Genomic DNA, 22,183 nt, shown 5'->3' with positions numbered 1-22,183 from the left:
TCCAATCAAATTGGTCAGGCAAGACCTGCCCTTAACAAAACCATGCTGCGTCTGAGCTATAACTGAATTCTTGTCTAGATGATCCTGCAGTGCTTCTTTAACCAGTGCCTCCATTAATTTACCCGGAACAGAAGTTAAACTAACAGGTCTATAATTACTTGTGTCAGCCTTTGATCCTCCTTTGTGAATTGGGGTTACATTTGCACATCTCCAGTCTATGGGTACCTCCCCTAAGTCCAAAGAAGCTCTCATAATTATGGCTAGGGGTTTGCATACTTCCTTTGCTGCCTCCTTTAATATAACTGGATAGATCCCATCCACCCCAGGTGCCTTTTTTATGTTTATCCTCAACAATCTCTCCTCCACTTTCCTCTCAGTTATTACAAAATCATCCAGCTCACTGCCAATGTTTACTTTACCTACATCATTCTCCTTCCTGAATAACTCCTCATGCGTGAATGTAGATGCAAAATACTCGTTTAGATTGTTAGCCACCTGAGCAGGATCCTCAACTGTTGAACCATCAATATCCAGTGGACCAATCTGATTCATCCCTTTCCTTCTCGAGTTCAAGTATGTAAAGAACTCCTTTCTGTTTTTCTTTGCATCCTTTGCCAAGGATTTTTCGTAGTCTGCCTTTGCCTGCCTAATCACCTTTGTGACTTGGTTACAGACCAACTTATATCTATCATAGGCTTCCATGTCACCCATTAATTTGTATGTATCCCATGCATTTTTCTTCTCTGCCACATGTCTCATTAGTCCATCTGACAACCATTTAGGCCTAAACCTTGAACAATATTTCTTAGTTGGTACGTAAAGCCTGGTAGCCACCAAGATTAGTTCCTTGAATGCTTCCCATTTTGAGTTTGCTGTTGGTAACATCATCAGTTGGTCCCACTGTATAGAATTTAAATACTGTCTCAGACCATCATAGTCGCCTTTACGAAAACAAAAACCCTTCCCTTTACCTCTGATGGTAGTTACCTCCTTGAGTAAATCCCACTTCAACACACTGTGATCACTGCCACCTAGTGGTTCATTTATCTGCAGGTTCTTAATACATGAAGAATCACTACTGATAATCAGATCAAGAGTATTGCTCCCTCTTGTTGCCTCACGAACATGCTGATGTAGAAAACAATCATCCAATAAATCCACAAAAGCCTTGCTAGTGTGCGAGTGACCAACCCACAAATTCCAGTCAATATCTGGGAAATTAAAATCCCCCATTATAAGACTCTCTGATTTACTGGCCCACTCTATTTCCCTGTACAATATATTATTATACTCATCAGAGTCATTAGGCCTATAGCACACTCCTACTCTCAATTTTGATTTCCCTATGCTTATGTCACACCAAACTGACTCGACACTGCCCTGTCCATCGATGTCAACTGGCTTCACTTCCTTTGACTTTATGTGTTTCTTAATTAATAGCATACCCCTTCTCCCCTCCTGTCCTGTCTATCCTTTCTATATACATTGTATTCCCCAAATTCCAGTTCCGCATTACTTATATCTGTGTGACACCACGTCTCTGATATCCCAACAATATCTGCCTTTGATGTTTTGAGCAATACCTCAAATTCATCAAATTTATTTACCAAACTCCTAGCATTGGTGTACACGCAGGTATACATGCACCTGTTTCTATTCTTAGCTACCCTAACACAACCCATGTGTTTACTTGTAACGCAATGACTACCAGCAGTCTCTGAAATATCCTGCATCTTGTTTTTCAGACTTCTGCTCATTTGAATAGAAGCAGTGCAAGAATCACTTCCACCTCTGCCAGTGGCTACTGTTAATCTATTAGTCCTTGTATCCCCCCCAACTAGCAGTTTTCCGACCCACCTAACACTGCCTCGACAGCATCAGCAAAAATTCTTGCACCCTTTCTATTTAAGTGTATCCCATCCCTGTAGAAGCAATCTCTCCTGTTAACAAGTACAGTCCAGGCTGAAAAAAATTCTACCCCTTGAGCCTTGCACAATCCCTCCAGGGCCGAATTGATCGACAAGGCTCTCATCATATACTCCCTCCTATCGTGTCTGGGCAGAATTGCAGAAACTTTCAAGTTCAACCCTAATTCACGGCTTTTTTTCAACAGTGACCTGTACTTGCTAAGTAATTCCGCCGGTCTCCTACTCTTAATATCTTTAGTGCCAACGTGTACAACTATATCACCCTTTGTGCCCTTAAAAGATGATATCCGCTCTACAACGTCATCAACCTTTGCCCCTGGCAGACATACCCTGGTCCTATTCCACCTATCCTTTTTACAAAGTATGTTCCCCGTTTCCCTGACAATAGAGTCACCAACAACTACTAGTTCCTGTGGGACCAGCGCATTCTGCCTAGGGGGCTGCCCCTGTGTTGCCTGATGACCAAGTGCATGCCCTGGCGTTGATGTGGGCAGCTGAGAGCTTGATGGGCCCCTCAATTTATTTCCTTCAAGGGCATCCACCCTGTCCTTCAAGGTCTCATAAAGGCCCATAACAACGCTGAGTTGTCGCCTGATTTCCTTGCACTCCTTACATCGTGCACACACAAAGACATCCCCCTTGGCAGTATCATGTCCCGTACCCGACTGCTCCGCAAACATCAAGCAAACAGTGCATTTTAATAGACTGTGATTCAGAGGGCAACTTCCCCCCTCAGTTCTCCCCTGAACCACAGCACTCCCATTAGCTTGAGCCTTTTGCTTTGCTGCTCTGGTCAGAGTCATGATTCCAATTTAATTCAATAAAATTTAAAACAAAAATTAAATCCTTAAGTTATATCCCAAAACAGTTATGTTATATATATATATATATATATATTTTTTTTTTTTTTTTTTTTTTTTTTTCGGTATCTAGTGTTCCCTTTATACAACTTCCGTATCACGTGTACCACTATAGTTATGTATTAATTATTTGTTACGATTAAGTCGTTATATATATTTATAGAGTTAAAAATACAATTTAATTGATAATAAAGTTTATCAAGATTAATAGATTTACTGATTAATTGACAATATTATATTATGCAGTATACTACACGAAGCTTATGCTATCGTGTAAAAATGGCGGGAATTCACGAACGGTATTTCTACGGACTCGTAAGTATTGATTAGCTTCGAAATCTCGCTATCTCAATTTAGAATAAACTAAGGATCCTGACTAGGTCTATAATCTACTTATAGAAGATAATTTGATATAACAATTGGTTAATAAATCGACTAAATTTGGTTAAAAGACCTCTCGTTCAATTTGTGACACGTGGATTTGATACCGTTACCGATACTAAGTAATATCTACGAAATCTCTGTCTAAGTTAAACTTTAAACTAAGTATCGTAACTAGGAATATAAAGCTACTCTGGAAAATAAGTTAATATGACAATTTAAACTAATAAAGCAGAAAATAAATCAGGAAAAACTTCTCTGTTTGAAGAGCTTTAAGGAGCAATGTCTGCACAGGCTAACTCGCACCCAGACTTGATGATGTTACCAACAGCAAATTCTAAATGGGAAGCTTTCAAGGAACTAATCTCGGAAGTTACTAGGCTTTTCATATCAACTAAGAAATACTGTTCAAGGTTTAGGCTCAAATGAATGTCAGATGAACTAAACGAGACTCGTGGCAGAGAAGAAAAATGCATGCAATGCACATAAATCGTCAGGGGACACAGAAGTCCATGGTAGATACATGCTAGTCTGTAATCAAACCACAAAGGAGGTTAGGCAAGCGAAAGCAGATTATAAGATATCTTTCACAAAGGATGCAAAGAAACAGTAAAGACTTCTTTACTTATATAAACCCTAAAAAGGAAGGGGATGAATCAGATTGGTCCACATGATATCAATGGTTTGATTGTAGATGATCATTCTCAGATAGCTGCCAAAATAAATGAGTATTTTGCATCTATATTCGTTCATATTCAAGGAACAGAGTACCAGATGGTTATCAAACTCTAACAGGGAGTTAAATGATTTTGTAATAACTCAGGGAAAGTGGAGAGAAATTGTTGAAATTAAACATAAGAGAGGCACCTAGGGTGGGTGAGATCTATCCAGTTATATTACGGGAGGCAGGAAAGAAAGTGATTAGGCCTCAGCCATGATTATGAGAGTAATCCTTGGACTCAGGTCAGGTCCCCACGGACTGGAGATTTGCAAATCAATCGCCAAATTCACAAAGGGTCAAAGGGCGATATGAGTAATTGCAGACTTGTTAGTTTAACTTCTGTTAAACGGAAAATAATGAAGTCACTGATTAAAGAAGCAATGCAGGATCATCTAGACTAGATTTCAGTTATAGTAAAGACATAGCACTGCTTTGTTAAGGGGAAATCTTGTTTGACAAATTTGATTGGATGTTATGATATGATCCAAAAGAAACTGGATACAAAAAATAATTTTGATTTCATACACTTGGATTTGAGGAAAGCATTTGATACTATTAGACATAAGAGAATGCTGTACAAATTGGAGCAGTATAGCATTTTTTTTTTTTTTTTTTTTTTTTGTGAACCCCAAACACGAGAGGTATTAGAACCTATAGTACTTAGTACCGTGCTTGGGTTGGAGGTTGAGAAGACGAACGAAGATATTTGTTGACATTGGACTTGAACTTCTGTAGATTGTAATTTTCAGGAAATACGTATGAAGGAAGGTTGTTCCAGAAAACGGCAGTTGAATGAATAAATGAGGAAGATGAAAAGTTGGTTCTGTGGGTTTGAAGTTGGACAGTAAATGGATGTTGGCTGGTGGCGGCACGTGTTCGGACTGTTTCGAAAGAGAGAGCGGGAATTATAGAAGCTAATTCAGAAGAACAGTGCCCATGGAAGTATCTGTAGGAGAGGCATGCAGCAGAAACAGTGCGTCTATGAGACAGCGAGTGGAGAGACTCTGTTAGAGATGAATCATTAATTAACCTAACTGCCCTCTTCTGAATGGAATCAAGTAGCCTGAGAGAGGTTTTGGGGGCACAACCCCAGATGTGGGAACAATATTCCATGGCAGGGCAGATTTGCGATTTATACAGAGTGAGCACCTGTTTGGAAGAAAAGTAATGCCGAGAGCGAAAGAGAAAACCAAGTTTTTTAGATGCAGAGGAAGCAATATTGGTAATGTGCTTGTGCCAAGAGAGATTAGAAGTCAGGGTAATCCCCAAAAGAGATATATCCTTTTGCCTAGAAATCGGAGTGTCACTAAAGACCAGCATAGGAGCAGAAGAATCCTTTTTGCGAGATATAAGACAAGACTGAGTTTTAGAAGGGTTGAAATCAACTAAGTTGTCTTTGCCCCACTGGAGAATTACTTGAAGATCGGCATTTAAGGAATTGGCAGCAGATTTTCGAAAACTTGAAGCTGATTGAGCAGGACAAGGTTTCTCAAAATGGAAAGTTGAACGCAAGGTGCTATCATCGGCAAAACTATGGATAGGATTTCCAGTCAATGGAAGAAGGTCATTGATATACAAGAGGAAAAGAGTGGGGGAAAGAACTGAACCTTGGGGGACACCGGCATTAGTGGAGAAGTTAGAAGACAGAGAGCCATCTACCATCACCCTCAGTGAGCGATCAGAGAGAAAATTGGATAATCAAATACTAAAAACAGTTGGCAAACCATAAGATGGAAGCTTGTTTAGAAGACCTTTATGCCAAAGACGATCAAAAGCCTTTGAGATGTCAAGAGCAACTACTTGTGTTTCACCGAACCTTTCCATTGAATTAGTCCATAAATGGGTAACATAAGCCAGAATATCACCAGTGGATCGACACTGACGGAATCCATACTGGCGATCGTTGATCAGACGGAAGGTTTCTAGGTAGTTTAAGAGTTGGCGGTTAGTTGATTTCTCCATTACTTTAGAAAGAGTAGAAGTAATTGCAATGGGACGATAATTGGATGGAAGGGATTTGTCACCCTTTTTAGGAACTGGCTGAATATGAGCAAATTTCCAAGCAGAAGGAAAAACACCTTTAGAATAAGAAAGTGAAAAAAGGCGGCAAAGAATAGGAGTAAGTTAAGGAGCACAGGTTTTGAGAACAAGTGGAAAAATACCATCAGGACCTGGAGCTTTCTTAGCATCGAGATTCATCAAAATCTTTCTTATATCCTTTTGACGGAAGACCACAGGAGGCATTGAATGGAGTGTGTTAGGAATGGTGGGAGGTGTTTTACCAAGATCATTAATACATGAGCTGGAATAAAAGTGGGATGCTAGCAGGTCAGCTTTATCCTTGGCTGAAGTGACAACAGAACCATCTGGTTTGGACAGATGTGGGAGCAGAGATGGGCAAAAGTTGCGGCCAATAGCTTTGGCAAGAGACCAGAATGCTCGGCTACCATTAGGGCAAGAAGCAAGGTTTCTACTCTTAGCCTGTTCAAACTCTAGTTTGGACTGATTAATAACTGCTTTACAATTGTTGCGAGCTTTGGTGTAGAAAGAAAATGAAACTGAAGAATTAGAAACAAGCCAATTACGATATGCAACATTCTTCTCTTGGACAGCCTTAGCACATTTATTGGAAAACCAAGGTTTAAATAAAGGACGAGATTTTAAAGTGGAGTGTGGGAATAAGGATTCCATTCCTGCAAGAATAATTTCACTGACACGATCTGAGCAAACGTTGACATCAGAACTTTTGAAACAGTAATCCGACCAAGGAAAAGATGAAAAGAAGTCTCGCAGGTCATCCCATTTTGCATTCTTGTAATGCCAAACAACACGAGGTTTGGAATAGCCATGAGATAAAGGTTCCATTGAAGAAGAGACAATCACCAAGTTGTGATCTGAAGTGCCTAATGGAGCTCTCACTTCGACCGTGTATTTAGAAGGTTGTTTGTGAGAAAAAGATCAAGTGTATTGGCTGTATGATTAGGATTGTCTAGTATTCTTGTAGGTAAATGAACAATCTGTGCTAGGTCATTAGTAATTGCAAAAGCCTCAGCATCTCGACCTGCTGGGTCGGTGTGACTAGAAAACGGAAGCCAGCTGGGGTTGTGAACATTAAAATCACCAAGGAAAATTACCTCACTGTTAGGAGAGTTGGACTGGAGAAAGTCAAGTTGCAACGAGAGGAAATCAAAGAGCCCCAAGTGATTAGTCGAGTTGGGAGAACGGTAGAGACAACAGATGAATTTGACACAATGAGGTAGAGAGATTTTAAGCAAGAGAAGATCAAAGAGAGGAGATTCCAAATTGCCAAGTCTCTAACGGGGAATATCAGAACGGACACATGCACAAGTACCACCTTTGAGGCGAAAGGAATCATACAGCGAATAATTTGGGCATCTGAGATGAGCAGTAGTTGAATCATCCGATAACTGAGATTCTGTCAGAAAAAGTACATGAGGTTTGGCAGACTGCAAGTGGAAATGGACATCGTTGAGATTAGAATTGAGACCACGTATATTTGTGAAATGAATTAGGAAGTCCTTGGGAGGTTTAGATCTTTTCGCAGATAAGCTTGCTCTATTAGTTTGACAATTCTTGGTGTATTCAATAGTAAGAAAAAGTGGGTGGGACATGCTGTATGAAGTAATGAAATTTTTGGATATGGCCTACATGTGGTAAGAATATACCCAGATCCTTGACAATAACGTGGCCTCGACAATTCTCCCCGCATACACACTACTCGGACTCCCTCCAGTCACTATCTGGCAGAGTAGAGGTAGCAAGATTATACACTAGCTGATCCGGAAGCCTCCTAGAGAGTTACCAATAGGTCCAGTCCGGTGTAGTAACTAGCGGCCGGCCTGCGAAAACCGTTTTAGAGCTGTACCCTCGAAATGTAAGGAATATTGGATCTCGCCACGACGTTCATCATAACCTCAAAAGTCATCAATCATACTGCATGATGGAAGAGAAGGGAACGGTTGACCGGAACTTAGCTCTAGAGACTAAACATTGGTTCCACCACTTCAAGCCTCCAATAAGCAAAGTGGGGTATTTCACCGGTTGATGAGAGTCATCTTCCACCTAGTACTGCCTGGTAACATAGAGGGGCGGCGTTCCTCCATGTGGTGTGGGCGCCACACCTCGACCCCTGCTTACGTTGGTTCACACCTGGGTGGTCACCCACCATGTACTTGTGCATGGAGGTTATACCCAGGATTACTAACAGTCCCACCATCGTGAAGGTGCAAGCAGAGGATTTGGCTGTCACAGACCGTCCGGACGTCGCCGAAATTGGGTCCACTTGACTTGAGTGTCACCCGAATATCAGTTCCATCAGCGTTTTAGACTCCCAGGTAGCAAGTACAGCTTGTCTGGCATATCTGAGAGAATGTCTGTGACAACCTTAAGGGAAAGTTGCTATAAGGGATAAAAGAATGGTTGAGTGGGAGAAGACAGAGTGGTAATCAATGGATACTGCTCTACGTGGACTAATGTTATTAGTGGTGTCCCTCATGTTGGACCCATTGTTGTTTTGTATATTTATCAATAATATTGATGAATGTGTATCAGGATTAATATCCTAGTTTGCAAATGCTACAAAGGTTGTCAAAGTTATTAATAACAGTAATGACAGTATGCTACTGCAGCAGGATGTAGAAAAGTTAGACAGATGAGCTGAGAAGTGGTAACTGAAGTTTAATATTGACCTGGGGGTTAATTGTGCATTCATATATGAAGTTCTCTGAGCAATGCAGACAGGCTTCCAGGACAGCTCATGGGGTTTTGTCAATGATATACAGGAATAACGAGGTGATTATCTCTTTTTATAAGGCAATGATCAGGCCACGCCTTGGGTACTGCATATATGTCTGGAAGCCTCATTCCTATTAGGAAGGATGTAGAGCTGATGGAACGACTACACACAAGGGCAACGAGATTGGTGAGGGGAACATGCTCTTATCAAGAAGGGCTTCAATTCTGTAAACTGCAGCGTCTGGAGACTAGGCACCTGCTAGGTGATCAGATTTGTGTTAAAGGTTTGAGCAAGTTCAATGCTGATGGGAATCTTCCAATTGCTCAGATTTGAGGAAATGCAGTTTCAGAAGAGATGTGCAGAAATTTGCCTTTAGCCAGCGAGTGGTTGATTGCCGGAACAAACTTTCATTTGTCCTTGTGAAAGTTGATAGATTAAATAAATTCAAGGAAGAACTGGAAATGTTTTTTTTTTTTTTTTCGGCTGACGCTGTATAAGCTTGCTTTCTTTCATCATATTTCACTTCTAAAGCTAATGATAATCTGTTACGTACCAAGCAATGATATTTTAAAAACAGTTATTTACGTTATTAGTCAATGGAAGAGAATTCTCTATTTAGGGCTGTACTGATGTAAGCAGCATGGGAACGACAGTGACTACGTCTGTTATGTACTATTAGCATTTATATTTTCGACAACTACAGTATTTATTTTATTACTGTTGAAACTACATTTTTTACGAAAATTTATTGCAATATTCTTATGGGCTGAGCCGGGACACAAAAATGTTTAGACGAGCAGCATGTGGTCCGCGGGTTGCGCATCATTGGTTTAAACTGTCCAGTTAATGTAAATATCTCATCGCAAATAGCAGAATAAATTTCACTCCACAAAAGAAACAACCTGATATCTCTTGGCAGATTAACCCTTGTGCGATATCATTTGTTAAAGCAGTGCAATAACAGGACAATTCGTTTTGAGTGATAGTATCAATGCATTAACTAGGTTAAATCCTGCTGTCCACAATAACACATGAAAGTTCAGGACGATTTCCCAATATAAAAAAAAATTAATAATGCTTAAAAGTGTTAGTAATTATACAGGCTGTTCCAAAAGTGATGATCAATAATTTAAAGGTGAACTGTACAGACTACAACATGCAAAAAAAAAAAAAAAAAAAGCCTAGTAAACATGGGTCCTTAAGTGGATCGTTTTCGAGATATTGCACATTTCTAGTTAGGATCCACCACTGACTTGTTTGTTTAGGTTAGGTTATGTTATGTTATGTTATGCTCATTCTCTCCCTTTCCCATTTCTCAATGCTCTGAGACGTAGCAGGCATACTAGTACTTGTCAAAGGATAGTCAACATGAAAAGACGTTACAGCAACGAAGAAAAAAAAAGCAAATTATTATTTTAGGGTTGCCCGTAATTGAATACATTAACCCGTATTTGTGTCTGTAAATTGTGTGTGTTCTATGGTCGATTTGCCTGTTTTGCTGGACTAAAAAACCCCAGCTTCTAGGGAGAAAAATCTTGCTATCTATGCCTGAGACCGACTAACTCAGCCACGGAGTGAAAAATACAGCAACAAAGAATAAATACATGCACTTCATGTATGGTAAAGTCAACGGCAATCATTTAAAGCTGCAAACGTGCATCCTTTAAATTTAATAATTTAAAGGATGCACGTTTGTACCAAGAAGCATTTCTCTGCCAAAGGCAGCCCAACAGGTGCACATTCATCAGGGTACATCAACGCCTTAGAGAACATGGGCGCTTCGCACATGGAGTATGAGCAGGTAGGCCCAGAAGCATAACACCTGATGTTGATGAAAGGGTATTAGAAATAATAAAAAAAAAACAAATTATGATATAGGGTACCCCTGTAAATGATTACATCTACCCATATTTGCCTGTTTTGCTGGACGAAAATCCTCCTGTTTCTGGGGAAAAAATCTTGCTATCTACGTCTGAGACCGAATAACTCAGCCACGGAGTGAAAAAAGCCCACCAAAGTTCCTCGCGTCATCGATGGGTTCGAACCTGGGCCTTTTCCACCAGTTGTGGGGAGGACGGTAACGATACCAGTGCTAGCCGCGCAGACTGTTAGAAAGAATAGAACAAAATCCAGAAATGTTGACAAGGAAGGTTGCTCTGCAAGAGCGTGTACTGAGTCATAGCAGTTTGTGGAGAATTTTACATTGCCAATTACTGTACCCCCTACCATATCCAGCGTGTACAAGGTCTCAGCAATACAGATTACCCTCCCAGAGGGCTCCCATAGTCAGTGGCGAATCTTAACAGAAAATGTGCATTATCTTCAAAACAGTTCATTTGCGGCCCGATGTTCACTGGGACTTTTTTGCTTATTTTAGTTTGTACTTTTCACCTTTAAATTATTAACCATCATTTTTGAACCACCCTGTATAACATTGAAACTCTTGGAGTATGATTAATTTTAATGAAAAGTAATTATACACATAGAGCAGAGGTTCCCAAAATTTCTCGATTCACGGAGCCTTTAGTGTCTCAATTTTTTCACGGCGCCCCTAGTCTAAAATAAATACTTAACAGTTTCGTTTATTAAGTAGTTAGGTCCAAACAACTTAATAAGTAATGTTGAAACTGTGAACTACCTCGAGCTAGTAGTTCGCACGGTGTCCACAGATATCGAGTATTAGTTTCCCTCGAAATTTTAAATTATCCGCGGCCCCCTGTGAGTTCGCTCAGACGCACAGTTTGGGAACCGCGCACATAGAGTATAATTAATTTTAATGAAAATTAATTGTAATTTGTACTCAAGGTATAATTAATTTAATATTTTGTGCGTTGAAACTCAGTCTGAGTTTCAATGCCTTAGCAACAGTTGCTACATAGGAGAAACATCAAGGCGTCTCCAAAATCGCCTTACGGAACACGACAGAGCAATCCGGCTTGCCGAAACTGACCAGTCCGCGGTCGCGGAACATTTTTGGGCCACCAACCACGATCTTGACCCCAAACGCGACTTTGAAATAGTAGACCACTCACGACACTTTCGCCACCGCCTATGGCTAGAGTCACTCAACATAGTAAACAATCCAAAGGCATTAAATCGCCAGAAAGGCATACGCCTACATCCCATCCTAGAGACAACCGTTTTAATCAGGGGTGGGCAACAGCCGGCCCGCGACGATGTTGAATCCGGCTCCCTCGGTAAATGCATAAATATAGAAAATCCATACCTGACCACACTCGCCGTAAACGTTCGGCTTAATTCGGTTCAATCGGGAATCGCGGCCAGTACAACAGTAACCAAGTGATTCTACGCAGCGTCAAAGAGTTATTTCCTAATTATTATTGTAGAATCGATCGAACGAAGTTCCTTTGGGTTTGACTTATTGAAAAAAATAATATTGGTGCGAGATATTTTATGTTTTATGCCTTTTCTAATTATTACAATTTTTAATTTAATATAATTTATAGCCCATAAAATGAGCCAATTAAAAAAAAAAAAGCAAAATTGATGCCGAATGCCGCATTTTCAATGATAATTGAACATTCAGATATATTTTTTTTAAAAATACATTAATAATTTGGTAATTCAAGTAATATAACATTTTTTAGGTTCTGATTTTTTTTATTAAATCGTTCAATCTATTCCGGCCCGCATCATGATGCGAAAATTTCATTCGGCCCGCATCATGATACGAAAATTTCATTCGGCCCGCTGACGAAAAAAAAGTTGCCCATCCCTGGTTTTAATGCTAGATGATCAGTGGAGTAGAAAGCAGCGCACGTCCGTGCAACAACAATGACGCATGATTAACGTTCCTCACTCAGCTCATTGCACTTATCCGTTGTATTTTGTATTTAAATGTCAGTTCAGTTGATGAAGAGAAAGCTACTGTTAGTATATATTTGTATTCTTACATTAAATTGGATTTATAACTTATACCTGTATGTTATTATAAATCAATAGATTGCTATTTTAAATTCAGTAAAAATGCTAAAACTTAATTTTGGATAATTAAACAGAAAAGAGAATCATACATACGACACGCAAATGTTCTTGTTACAATTCAGAGTGAGATGACGGAAGATTAAGATTTCTCCTCTAGTCTCTGACATCATACAAAATACTCCAGGACCAGTGGCAGCTCGGAACTCTTATGTATGGGGATGCTGCTTCTTAAAGTGTCTTGGTTATAAGACATGTAGATAGTAATAATAATAAGCAAGTTAAAAATACTACAAAACATTAACTGGACACTTACAATTAACAGACTTGGGTAATCTCGAAATTTTATGTAAAAATAAACAGTCTTCGGTTTTTATTTGTTGAAAAAAGATTAATAACTTTTTTATTTAAGTTTGGTGCACTGTTCAAGTTGGCACTGCTCGCTCCGCAGTTCCTTTGACTCGTTTTATCACCTCTAAAAAATGCGCAATTGCAACCTGCCAACTAGGCATTGACTCAACCACTGGGGCCAAAATGTGGAACTGTGTAGCGTACAGTTCCACCCGCGGTTAAACTTCAAATTTAAAAACGATTTCGTGTTTTTATTCGTTTATTATTGAAATGATTATTGGAAATAAGGAAGCTCAGGCGACCCTGGCAGAGTATAACGGGCAGCTTGGCTCACCTCCCAGTGGTGGTGGCGGGCAACGTAAGATCCCACTAGGGGCCCTGCGGCCAGGCAGCCAGAGACACAACAACAGAACAAAACACAGTACTTCATAAACCAGACATTACACTTTTCTCTGGCCTTTGCAGTTGTTTTGCATTCCATCAAAGAGTACATACGGCGCAGATGTGGGAAACCACCAGTGGTGCCTGACCCAAAATACTATGCCACTATATGCGAGACCTACTCGCATATAGTGGCATAGTATAATAGTAATATAATAGTGGCAATAAAAAGATTCTTTGTGTTGCATTGTTCTTCACAAAATTTCATATAACTCCGTTGACTGTATATTTAGATTTAAAAAGCTGGGGGTGTTGCAGTTCCGCAGTGCCTACCAACGAGCCGCCCCTGTCCAGGACGGTCGCATATGATCAAAATACTGTAGTTTACAATTTACGGAATATACGCATTACCCTAAATGTTATTGAGTGAGTTTTATTGTTGACCACATTATTTCAATGGATGGTTTTAAATAAATGGTGACGACAGTTTTGTAAAAACTGGGCTAAAAACAGCTCGGTTTTTACAAAAATGAAAGAAATTAAATATTTTATATAACAAAAACAAAGTATATAGTCTAATCGCAATTTATTATACATTCAATATTATAAACTTAAATAGATTTAAATCTGTTATGTCTTTTTTGTAAAGAACTTATATTATTTTTGATAATCAATTATTTAAAAAGTGATAAAATATATTATCAGACCATTCTAGTTATCCAAGCTCTAGATGTTTGAAAAAAAAAAAAAAAAAAATCATGTTATCACTACAATTGTGATGACCTTGCTAAATATTAATCATAACGAGCCTTAACTATAGTTACAGTTTAAGCTCGTTGTGTTGAAATATAGTTTAATATAGTTGTTGAAAAGCAGAGTACTAAGAAGAAGAAATCTAACTGAAAGTGAATCGGTTGGAAGGAACGACACCTTACTGAGTTGGACAAATTATGTTCAGTGCAGAATTAATTCTACCCCTCGTTGTGGATCTTCTACAGTTTATGGAGTGGGGGTAAAAATAATCAAAACATAATTGATTTACATTGGAAATAAGAAACAAGCAAGTAAATGCATAATGAAGATTCTGCACAAAATGGAACAAAAAAAAAAAAAAAAAAACTATTTTTCACTGAGCTGTACTTTGTGTAGAATTGCCATTTTTAGCTAGCTGCGTATTTTTTTTTATATATAATATAAGTAATTTCAGTTTTTAGAATTGTTAGACCCTCCTCCTATCACCCCTACGTCCACGAACGAAGACCCATAAAGAGGATTTAAAAGGGTAGTCCCCGTATTGTACTGTTAATTCTGTTTTAGACACAATTTATTCAAATCAGTAGAAGGGACTATTCCTCTCAACTACGCTTAAACCGTCTGCTTTTATTTTGCACTGTTCTTAGTGAAAAACATGCACACAAAGTATTGAATAACTGAAAATACCGTTTGTATAGTCTTCATAGGTGGATTGGACATTTGGAAGTAACAACGAACTCTGTGTCACATGAACAGAGTTCTAAATACCAAAGCTTCTAAATCCTTCACTACTTTATTTGATTTATAAAAAAGTTTATCTGCTTGTAGAAACTGCGATCCTTTCGTTTGTACTACATCGCCTCAGTCGTTGCTGGTGTTCTTTCAACAGCGTCAGGCATCTCGAGCATCTCTGGTGGCAAGTCTTGGCAACACATTAAGGTTGACTGCATACCTGCACGAAGTCTACGGTTGGTTGCGAAATAGATGATGGGGTTGAAAACAGTAGAGGCTTTGGCAAATAATGGAGGCAGGAGGGCAAGGGTTAAGGGTACTGTGGACGGTTCGTCAAAAACAGTCCACAGACAGAGAACTGCATAAGGCGTCCAAGCTATGATGAAGGCGATTATGATAACGAAGGTCATCTAAAAAAAAAAAAAAAAACAGAGCAGAAAAGTAGTTACTTTCGTTAAAATAAAGGATCTACGCTAATGTTGTCGTACACATCGTGTAAAAATGCAATTTAGGACAGTAAAATTTCAAATTTGTTATGCTTACATGTTATATTTATAAAGAATAAAACAAATCAGGTTATGTGCAATGACCTTATACAATATGCATTACGGTTAATTTTATTTCACTATACATCGTCTGTAAGACACCACTGTATTTAAATCGTGTGAGTCGGAAAAAATTCACCACCTTATCTTACATCGAAAACAATATGAGACACCCAACAATAAAGAAAAAATTTAAATAGTGAATTCATTCAAACAACAAAGACCAATATTTAATGAATTAAATGAAATAAATACAGAAATGCATGTAAAAAGATTAAATCATATTATGCTTTGCAAAATATATTAGTTCCAAAATTCCCTCAAGAACATCAAAAATAACTATGTAAAACAACGACAAGCAATAATAATAATAATAATAGAATGACCACCTCAACCGCCGACATGGTTCCGAATAGCCTACACATGAGCCTAGCAGCAAGAGGCCTCCCAAAGAACTCCAAAAAGTCGCGATCCTCAGCACCTGTAGGATAATCAGAGTTCCTCGTCTAATAGTAATAGTCGGACATAATAACCACCCTGTGCACTTGGTACCAGTTCCCTAAGGCAGATAATGGCGCCATCTAGTATCACTCCCGAGAACTACCACTGGACATAAGCAGAAGCTAAACAGGTCCACCTCCATAGATGGATGATGTCACAGAAAAATATTAATTATACTGCATCGAGTGTGGCGCAGGATAAAACCACTCGAGTTCAGGCCTTAGGCAGAGGGGTCGGTTCGAAAAATCAGAGAAGGCTTCCTGAGGGAGACAGTGGGGCAATAATAATATAATATAATACAATACAATTTTATTTATCAAGAGAATTCGTTTACAATAAATGAACTTGTTAAGAAAAGTAAATTTCTTGACAAGTTGTAATTCTTCCTTTACAACAGTTTTGTACAAATTTGTTATCTTACAGAAAAGACTATGAAGTCACTACACATAGTATTTCCACACTGTAAACAGAGGTAGTAGTTTATCTGCATATCAATTCTAATCTACTGTGTCATTGAGTATCAAGAATTTTCTTATTAGGAATTTTAATTTGGCAATGGGGTAACTTCTCCTGAGCCTGAAATCAATGCTAGCCAACAAGCTGTTTATTATATTCACTGTGTGCCTATCTCCAAATTTATTTAGTATCCTAGGGTGAGGCAAAGTAATTGCTTTTGGGTTCCTTAAATTTTGTGAGACATTTCTTTGCAGATTTGACTCTTCAAAAATAGTGTTAAGATTTTTTAAGAATAGATTTAACTTCAGGTTTTGAACTGGATACAGTATTTTATGTTTCAACAAAAATTGCCTTCTCTTGTTCAGGTCATTCCAAGAGTTTGTCCCCATTAAAAGTTTCAGAATCCTATTCATTAAGTTGTTTATTGGCCATATTTCTGTTTTATTTGCTCGTGCCCATATATTTACTAAATAATTGAGTTGGGAGTCCACCAATGCATAAAATAAGGTAACTTTTGTTCTAAGATTTAACTTATTCTAAATGTAGTAGAAAAAGTACACATAAAATCTCATTTTTTTTGTACAAGTTTGTTATATGCATTGTCCAAGGTAACAATGATTTGAAACTTCTTCCACAATTAGACATTTGTAATTCTTGAAATTCTGATCATGTAGGCAATCATGTTTGTGCAATTTGATAGAGGATTGAATGTCCAAGGTTTGATGAGGAGGTCTTATTACCAAAAATTTTGTTTTTTCAAAGCTGAGTGCTAATTTATTATCGTGCAACCAAGTTTGTAAATGTATTGCATCCTGTTGTAAATCATTCTCCATTTTTGTTAGGTTCTTTCCTATTGTACATAAGATTATATCATCTGCATAAATTTTTATAAAAGAGTTCTTAATTACTTTGAATATGTCATTTATATAGATGTTGAACATGATTGGCCCAGCATGTGTGCCCTGAGGTACTCTTCTCTTTACATTATAAGATTTTCCCTTTGTATTTTCTACTTCTACTGTTATTTTTCTCTTGGCTAATAATTTGCTAGGAGTTGATTGAGTCTTCCCCTTATACCATATTTCAGTAATTTCTGTTGCAATATATATCAATTAGGTCATATGGGTCAAATCTATAAATAAAATCAATATGAAGTTATTGTTGTTTAAATGTAAGTTTAGAGAGTCTACTAAGTTCTCTAATAATGTCTATGTGCTCTTGCCCTTCTGATATGAGAATAGAGTTGTTTAACAGTCCATATTGATGTAAATATTTGCTTATATAGGAAAATATATAATTTTCTATTATCTTATTTAAAATTGACTGTATTGTTATTGGTCTGTAATTGCAAAAGTCATCAGGTGGTCCCTTTTTATATATAGGAATTACCTTAAATGAGAGGAAATTTGTAGGATAGCTTCCCGACTCTAACATCCGTGCTATTAGTTCTACCAAGAGAACAGAGAACTGTTCTTTGTTTCTCTTTACCTCGGTTACTGTAATACAGTCCAGTCCGTAAGATTTCTTGTACTTTAATTGTTCTATAACTTTTAAGAATCTCAGTATAATGTGGAGCTAAGACTACACAAGAGTTCATTATCTGAGGAAGCCTATCTTGTTGAGTAAAGGAATCTTGGCAATAATGTATTAAATATCTGTTGAGATCTAATACAGCTTTAGCAAACCTATTTGCAGCCTCATATTGTTTGTTTGCACCAGAAATCTGTTCTACTAGTGTTTTAATTTGGTTTCCCCTTGACTTTTTCTTCCTTGTACTTAACATGTTATTTATAATGCTCCATTTATCCTTTTGTGTTATCTGCTTATCCATGAAAAGATGATTGTAATAAGTGTTTTTTTGCTTTTTTATCATACCTGTCACCATTTCTGAGCGTTTTATAATTGTGATAATGTTCTTTCTTTGATGGACAATTTCTATACTGCCTGAAATATTTATCCCTTTGTACCATTAGTTCTTCTATTTCTTTAGTCATCCAAGGTTTCCTAAGCTTAATCCTGCTACTCCCAGTGTTTGTGTTGTTGGCTGTGTGATTAACTTTTCTCTCGGCATTAAACCTAGAATTGTTTATAATTTGTATTATCTTATTTGAAAAAACATTTACATTTGTTGTGTAAGATGCTTGCTCTTGTATTAACATGTTTTCTATGTTCTGTTTCAGTTTACCTGTTGATAAATAATATTTCTTCGTAGCATTTGTTAATTTTATATCATCATATGGATGTTGTTTTGAATACATATCTACTATTAGTATACATGTTCTGTGATCTGAAAGTTGATTTAATAGTATGTAGGAATTAGTGTACTTCAACTTGATATTTGTAATTAGGTGGTCCAAACAAGAGCTGACTGTTCTATTACCCTCCATCCTTTGTTGCCTAGTTATTCCAAATAAGGTATGTTCAAATCCATAACTGTTTAAGATTGCAGAGTATCTTGGTATCACATTATCAGTTCCATCGGTTAGTAAATTAATATTAAAATCTCCCACTAGTATGGTCTTATCTGTTTGTATATCATCCCATTGCAAAATAATGTTTTCTAATTCTATTAGGAAGCTGTTTATTGAATCTGATGGTGGCCTGTAAAAAGCACAAATCATGAATGTGTTTTCTGGGTCTTCTCCTAATAATTTGACACAGCAGTTTTCACAAGACTGAGTTAAGTGGTAAACCTGTATTGCCGTAAAGCATGTTCTATAGTATATTATTATTCCTCCACCCCATCTCAACTCTCTCAATATATAGACCTTATCATAATCTTCTATGTTATAATTGGAAATTTCATCACTTTTTATGTTAACTTCTGTTAAAACTATACATGAGATATATTCTTTCATTGCATTTATATATTGCAAGAAGTTAAACCAATTTTTTCTTAGTGACCTGATATTTAGAGCTACCATAAAGAACTGTTTTTTATCAATTATAAGAGCTTGAATATTTTGATTATTTATAAAATGTAAAGGTGAATTGAAAATCTGTGATTCCTCAAAAAGCATACCTGATGTCTTAATTTTACCTTAAATCTAGATTTCTGGAAATTTCAATTATTCACAATAAAAGAGTCTATTTTATAAACTGCAAATCCTTTGAACTCTGAATTCTAATGGCTCTTCAAGATTCATTCTTCTTCACATAAATTTTGCCATGTTTTAGCCATAAAAATTTATAACTGTGAGTTCTTATTAATTGTTTTGTTTCCCAAAACAATTGCTTGAAGTGGGCTGTTAAGTGGTCATTTATGTAGATTGGGATATTGCTATTGTTCTGATATATATCTTTTGCTGTTAGTTGGATCTCCTTTGCCTTTCTCATCCATTTTTCCTTTGCCACATGGTTTGAAAACTTCACAATTAGTGTTGGCTTGTCGTTTGTTTTCTTATTGTTTGGTATGTAATAGTGTTCTATTTCTTTGTTGTGCTGTAGTTTCAATGCAAGGCCTAGCTGCTGTATAACAAGCTCTAGATGCAAGTAATCCTACTATTTCTACATTATTCGGTAACAACTGCTGCTCTATCGAGTCTATCCTTAAGTTAAGCAAGTTGGAATTTTCTTCATTTTGCTTGAATGAAGCTTCCAGCTCCACAATTCTTTTGCCAATTGCTGTGTTGGAGTCCTGTAGTTTGCTTATGCTTTTTGTATTCTGTGAAAAGAATCTGAGACAAATGAAATCGATTTCTTGATATCTTCTACTTCTGTCTTCAGGTCTTCCATTTGCTTCTTTATTGGTGCTATCTCTATTAGTAAATCCAGCAAATGGATAGCTTTCTCAGTGCATCTTCCATATTAAGGGTGTTCGCCTGCTTTTGTGTGGCTTCTAAGTCTTCATTCACTTCTTTTGGTGAATGCAGCAAGTCGTGAAATTCTTCTGCCGAGTAGGAAATTTCACTTCTTTCTTCCCTCTCTTCTTTCCTGCACAATATACACCTCCACTGCTGTTTCTTTTGTTTCGCCATTCCTTTATAGGTTGCTTCTTTCAATGAGCATCTGTAATGATACCCGTTGTTGCAGCCATGACATACCACTTCTTGCACGTGCAGCGGTAGGTTGCACTTTTTGCATATATTTTGATTCATTTTTGCAAAACTTTGGCGTAGTCAATACAAGACGTTTCAGATAAAGCACTTGCACGAAATAAATAACAAAAGAATGAATTTAACAACTTACAACTAGCAAAAATTTCCAATTTTCTCTTGGAGCGTTGATACAGTAGACATGCTAACACTAGCCCTCTAGCGGGAATGATGATGATAATAATAATAATAATTACAACCACCCTGTGTACTTGGTAGCAATACCCATCAGCAGGTGGAACCCCAAATCAGGGAGAAATAAAATAGAAGAGCAGCAATAATAATAATAATAATAATAATAATAAACGAACCTGAGATCAAGGAGATGTAGCATATGCAAGTAGTATCAACCATCCCAATCATCGTGTCAACAACTGGTATGGTGCCAAAGACTCTACATAGCAGCAATAGGTCTCCCAGAGAACACCTACAAGGAACTCCATAAAGTCGCAATCCTGAACACCTGTAGGATAGTCAGAGATTTCCTCAACTGGCAGTAATACGAGACATTACAACCACCTTATGTACAATTTAGCAGTACCCGTCAAGAAATGGAATCCCCCAAATCACGGAGAAATAATATAAGAGCAACAACAATAGTAATACAATACAATACAATTTTATTTATCGATAATAATAATAACCACCCTGTGTACTTGGTAGCAATAACTGTCACCAGATGAAATCTCCAATCAGGGAGAAATAATATAAGAGCAGCCATAATAATAATAATAAGAATAATAACAATCTTCTCCTTCGGGGTCATAGATTGGACTAACACTGAGCTGGAGGATATTATTGAGAAAGACAAGAACAACGATGACCAAAAGCTGACAACACCACCCGAAATCTGCGGTGGAGAGTCTGATAATAGACCTAATTTAGCAACAGAAGACAGCGATAGTTAACCTGAAGGATTACTTCCAGAAACACGCATCAGCAATCCACTAGGCCATAAGGAAGATAGACAAGCAGTATTCCCCACTCAACCTAACCGAGGCGTCCCCCCCCCCAACCAGGAGATACAAACGAAGCTAGAAAGATGGGTAGAGAAGGCACTCCATGGCAGACACTACAATGATCTCCACCAAGATCACATAGATAAAATTGCTTCCAATGCATGACTCACGAGCGGGACGCTCTTCCCCGAGACTGAAGGATTCATGCTCGCCATCCAAGACAAGGTAATCAACACCAGGAACTATAGAAAATTCATCACCAAGGAGCCCGGATTGTCCGATGACACATGTCGACGATGCCACCTGGCCTCAGAGACGATCCAACACATCACTGCGGGATGCACGATGATCATCCAGACTGAGTACACTCATAGACACGACCAGGTAGCCAGGATAATACATCAGAAGCTAGCAAGAAAATACCAGTTGGTCGAGAAAGTGTACCATACTACAAGTACGAACCCAGGCCGTACTAGAGACCACAACCCACAACAAGCTCTACTGGGACCTCGCCATATTAACTGACTGGACAATCCCGCACAACATACCAGACATAACCCTTGTGGACAAGAAGGAAAAGGCTACCTATGTGATTGACATAGCGATGCCCAACGCTGGCAACCTGCAGAAAACCCATGGAGAAAAAAATCAGGAAGTACAGGACCCTAAGACAGGAGATCAAAGAGATGTGGCATATGTAACAAGTAAAGACCATCCCGATCATCGTGTCAACCACAGGTATGGTGCCAAAGATCCTACATAACAGCCTAGCAGCAATAGGTCTCCCAGCGAACACTTGCAACCAACCGCAGAAAGCAGCAAT

The 22,183-nt window shown here is 38.0% G+C and overlaps 1 protein-coding gene across 1 annotated transcript in view; it reads right to left on the bottom strand.

Annotated features, from left to right (window-relative positions):
- Positions 1 to 14,551: 14,551 nt before the first annotated feature.
- LOC150081697 (visual pigment-like receptor peropsin) overlaps positions 14,552 to 22,183 on the bottom strand; it is a 73,447-nt gene continuing 65,815 nt past the window's right edge. The window contains exon 6 of the mRNA XM_090379561.1: positions 14,552 to 15,215. Coding sequence (XP_090235687.1) covers positions 14,925 to 15,215 — 291 coding nt within the window. The 3' untranslated portion in view covers positions 14,552 to 14,924. The remainder of the gene's footprint in view (positions 15,216 to 22,183) is intronic.

This window comes from Mastigoproctus giganteus, chromosome 8, assembly GCF_048544385.1.
Source record: "Mastigoproctus giganteus isolate SK-2022 chromosome 8, ASM4854438v1, whole genome shotgun sequence".
In the NCBI taxonomy this organism is placed as follows: domain Eukaryota; kingdom Metazoa; phylum Arthropoda; class Arachnida; order Uropygi; family Thelyphonidae; genus Mastigoproctus; species Mastigoproctus giganteus.
The sequence above is the reverse complement of the archived record's forward strand: the minus strand, read 5'-3'. Positions and strand labels throughout refer to the sequence as shown.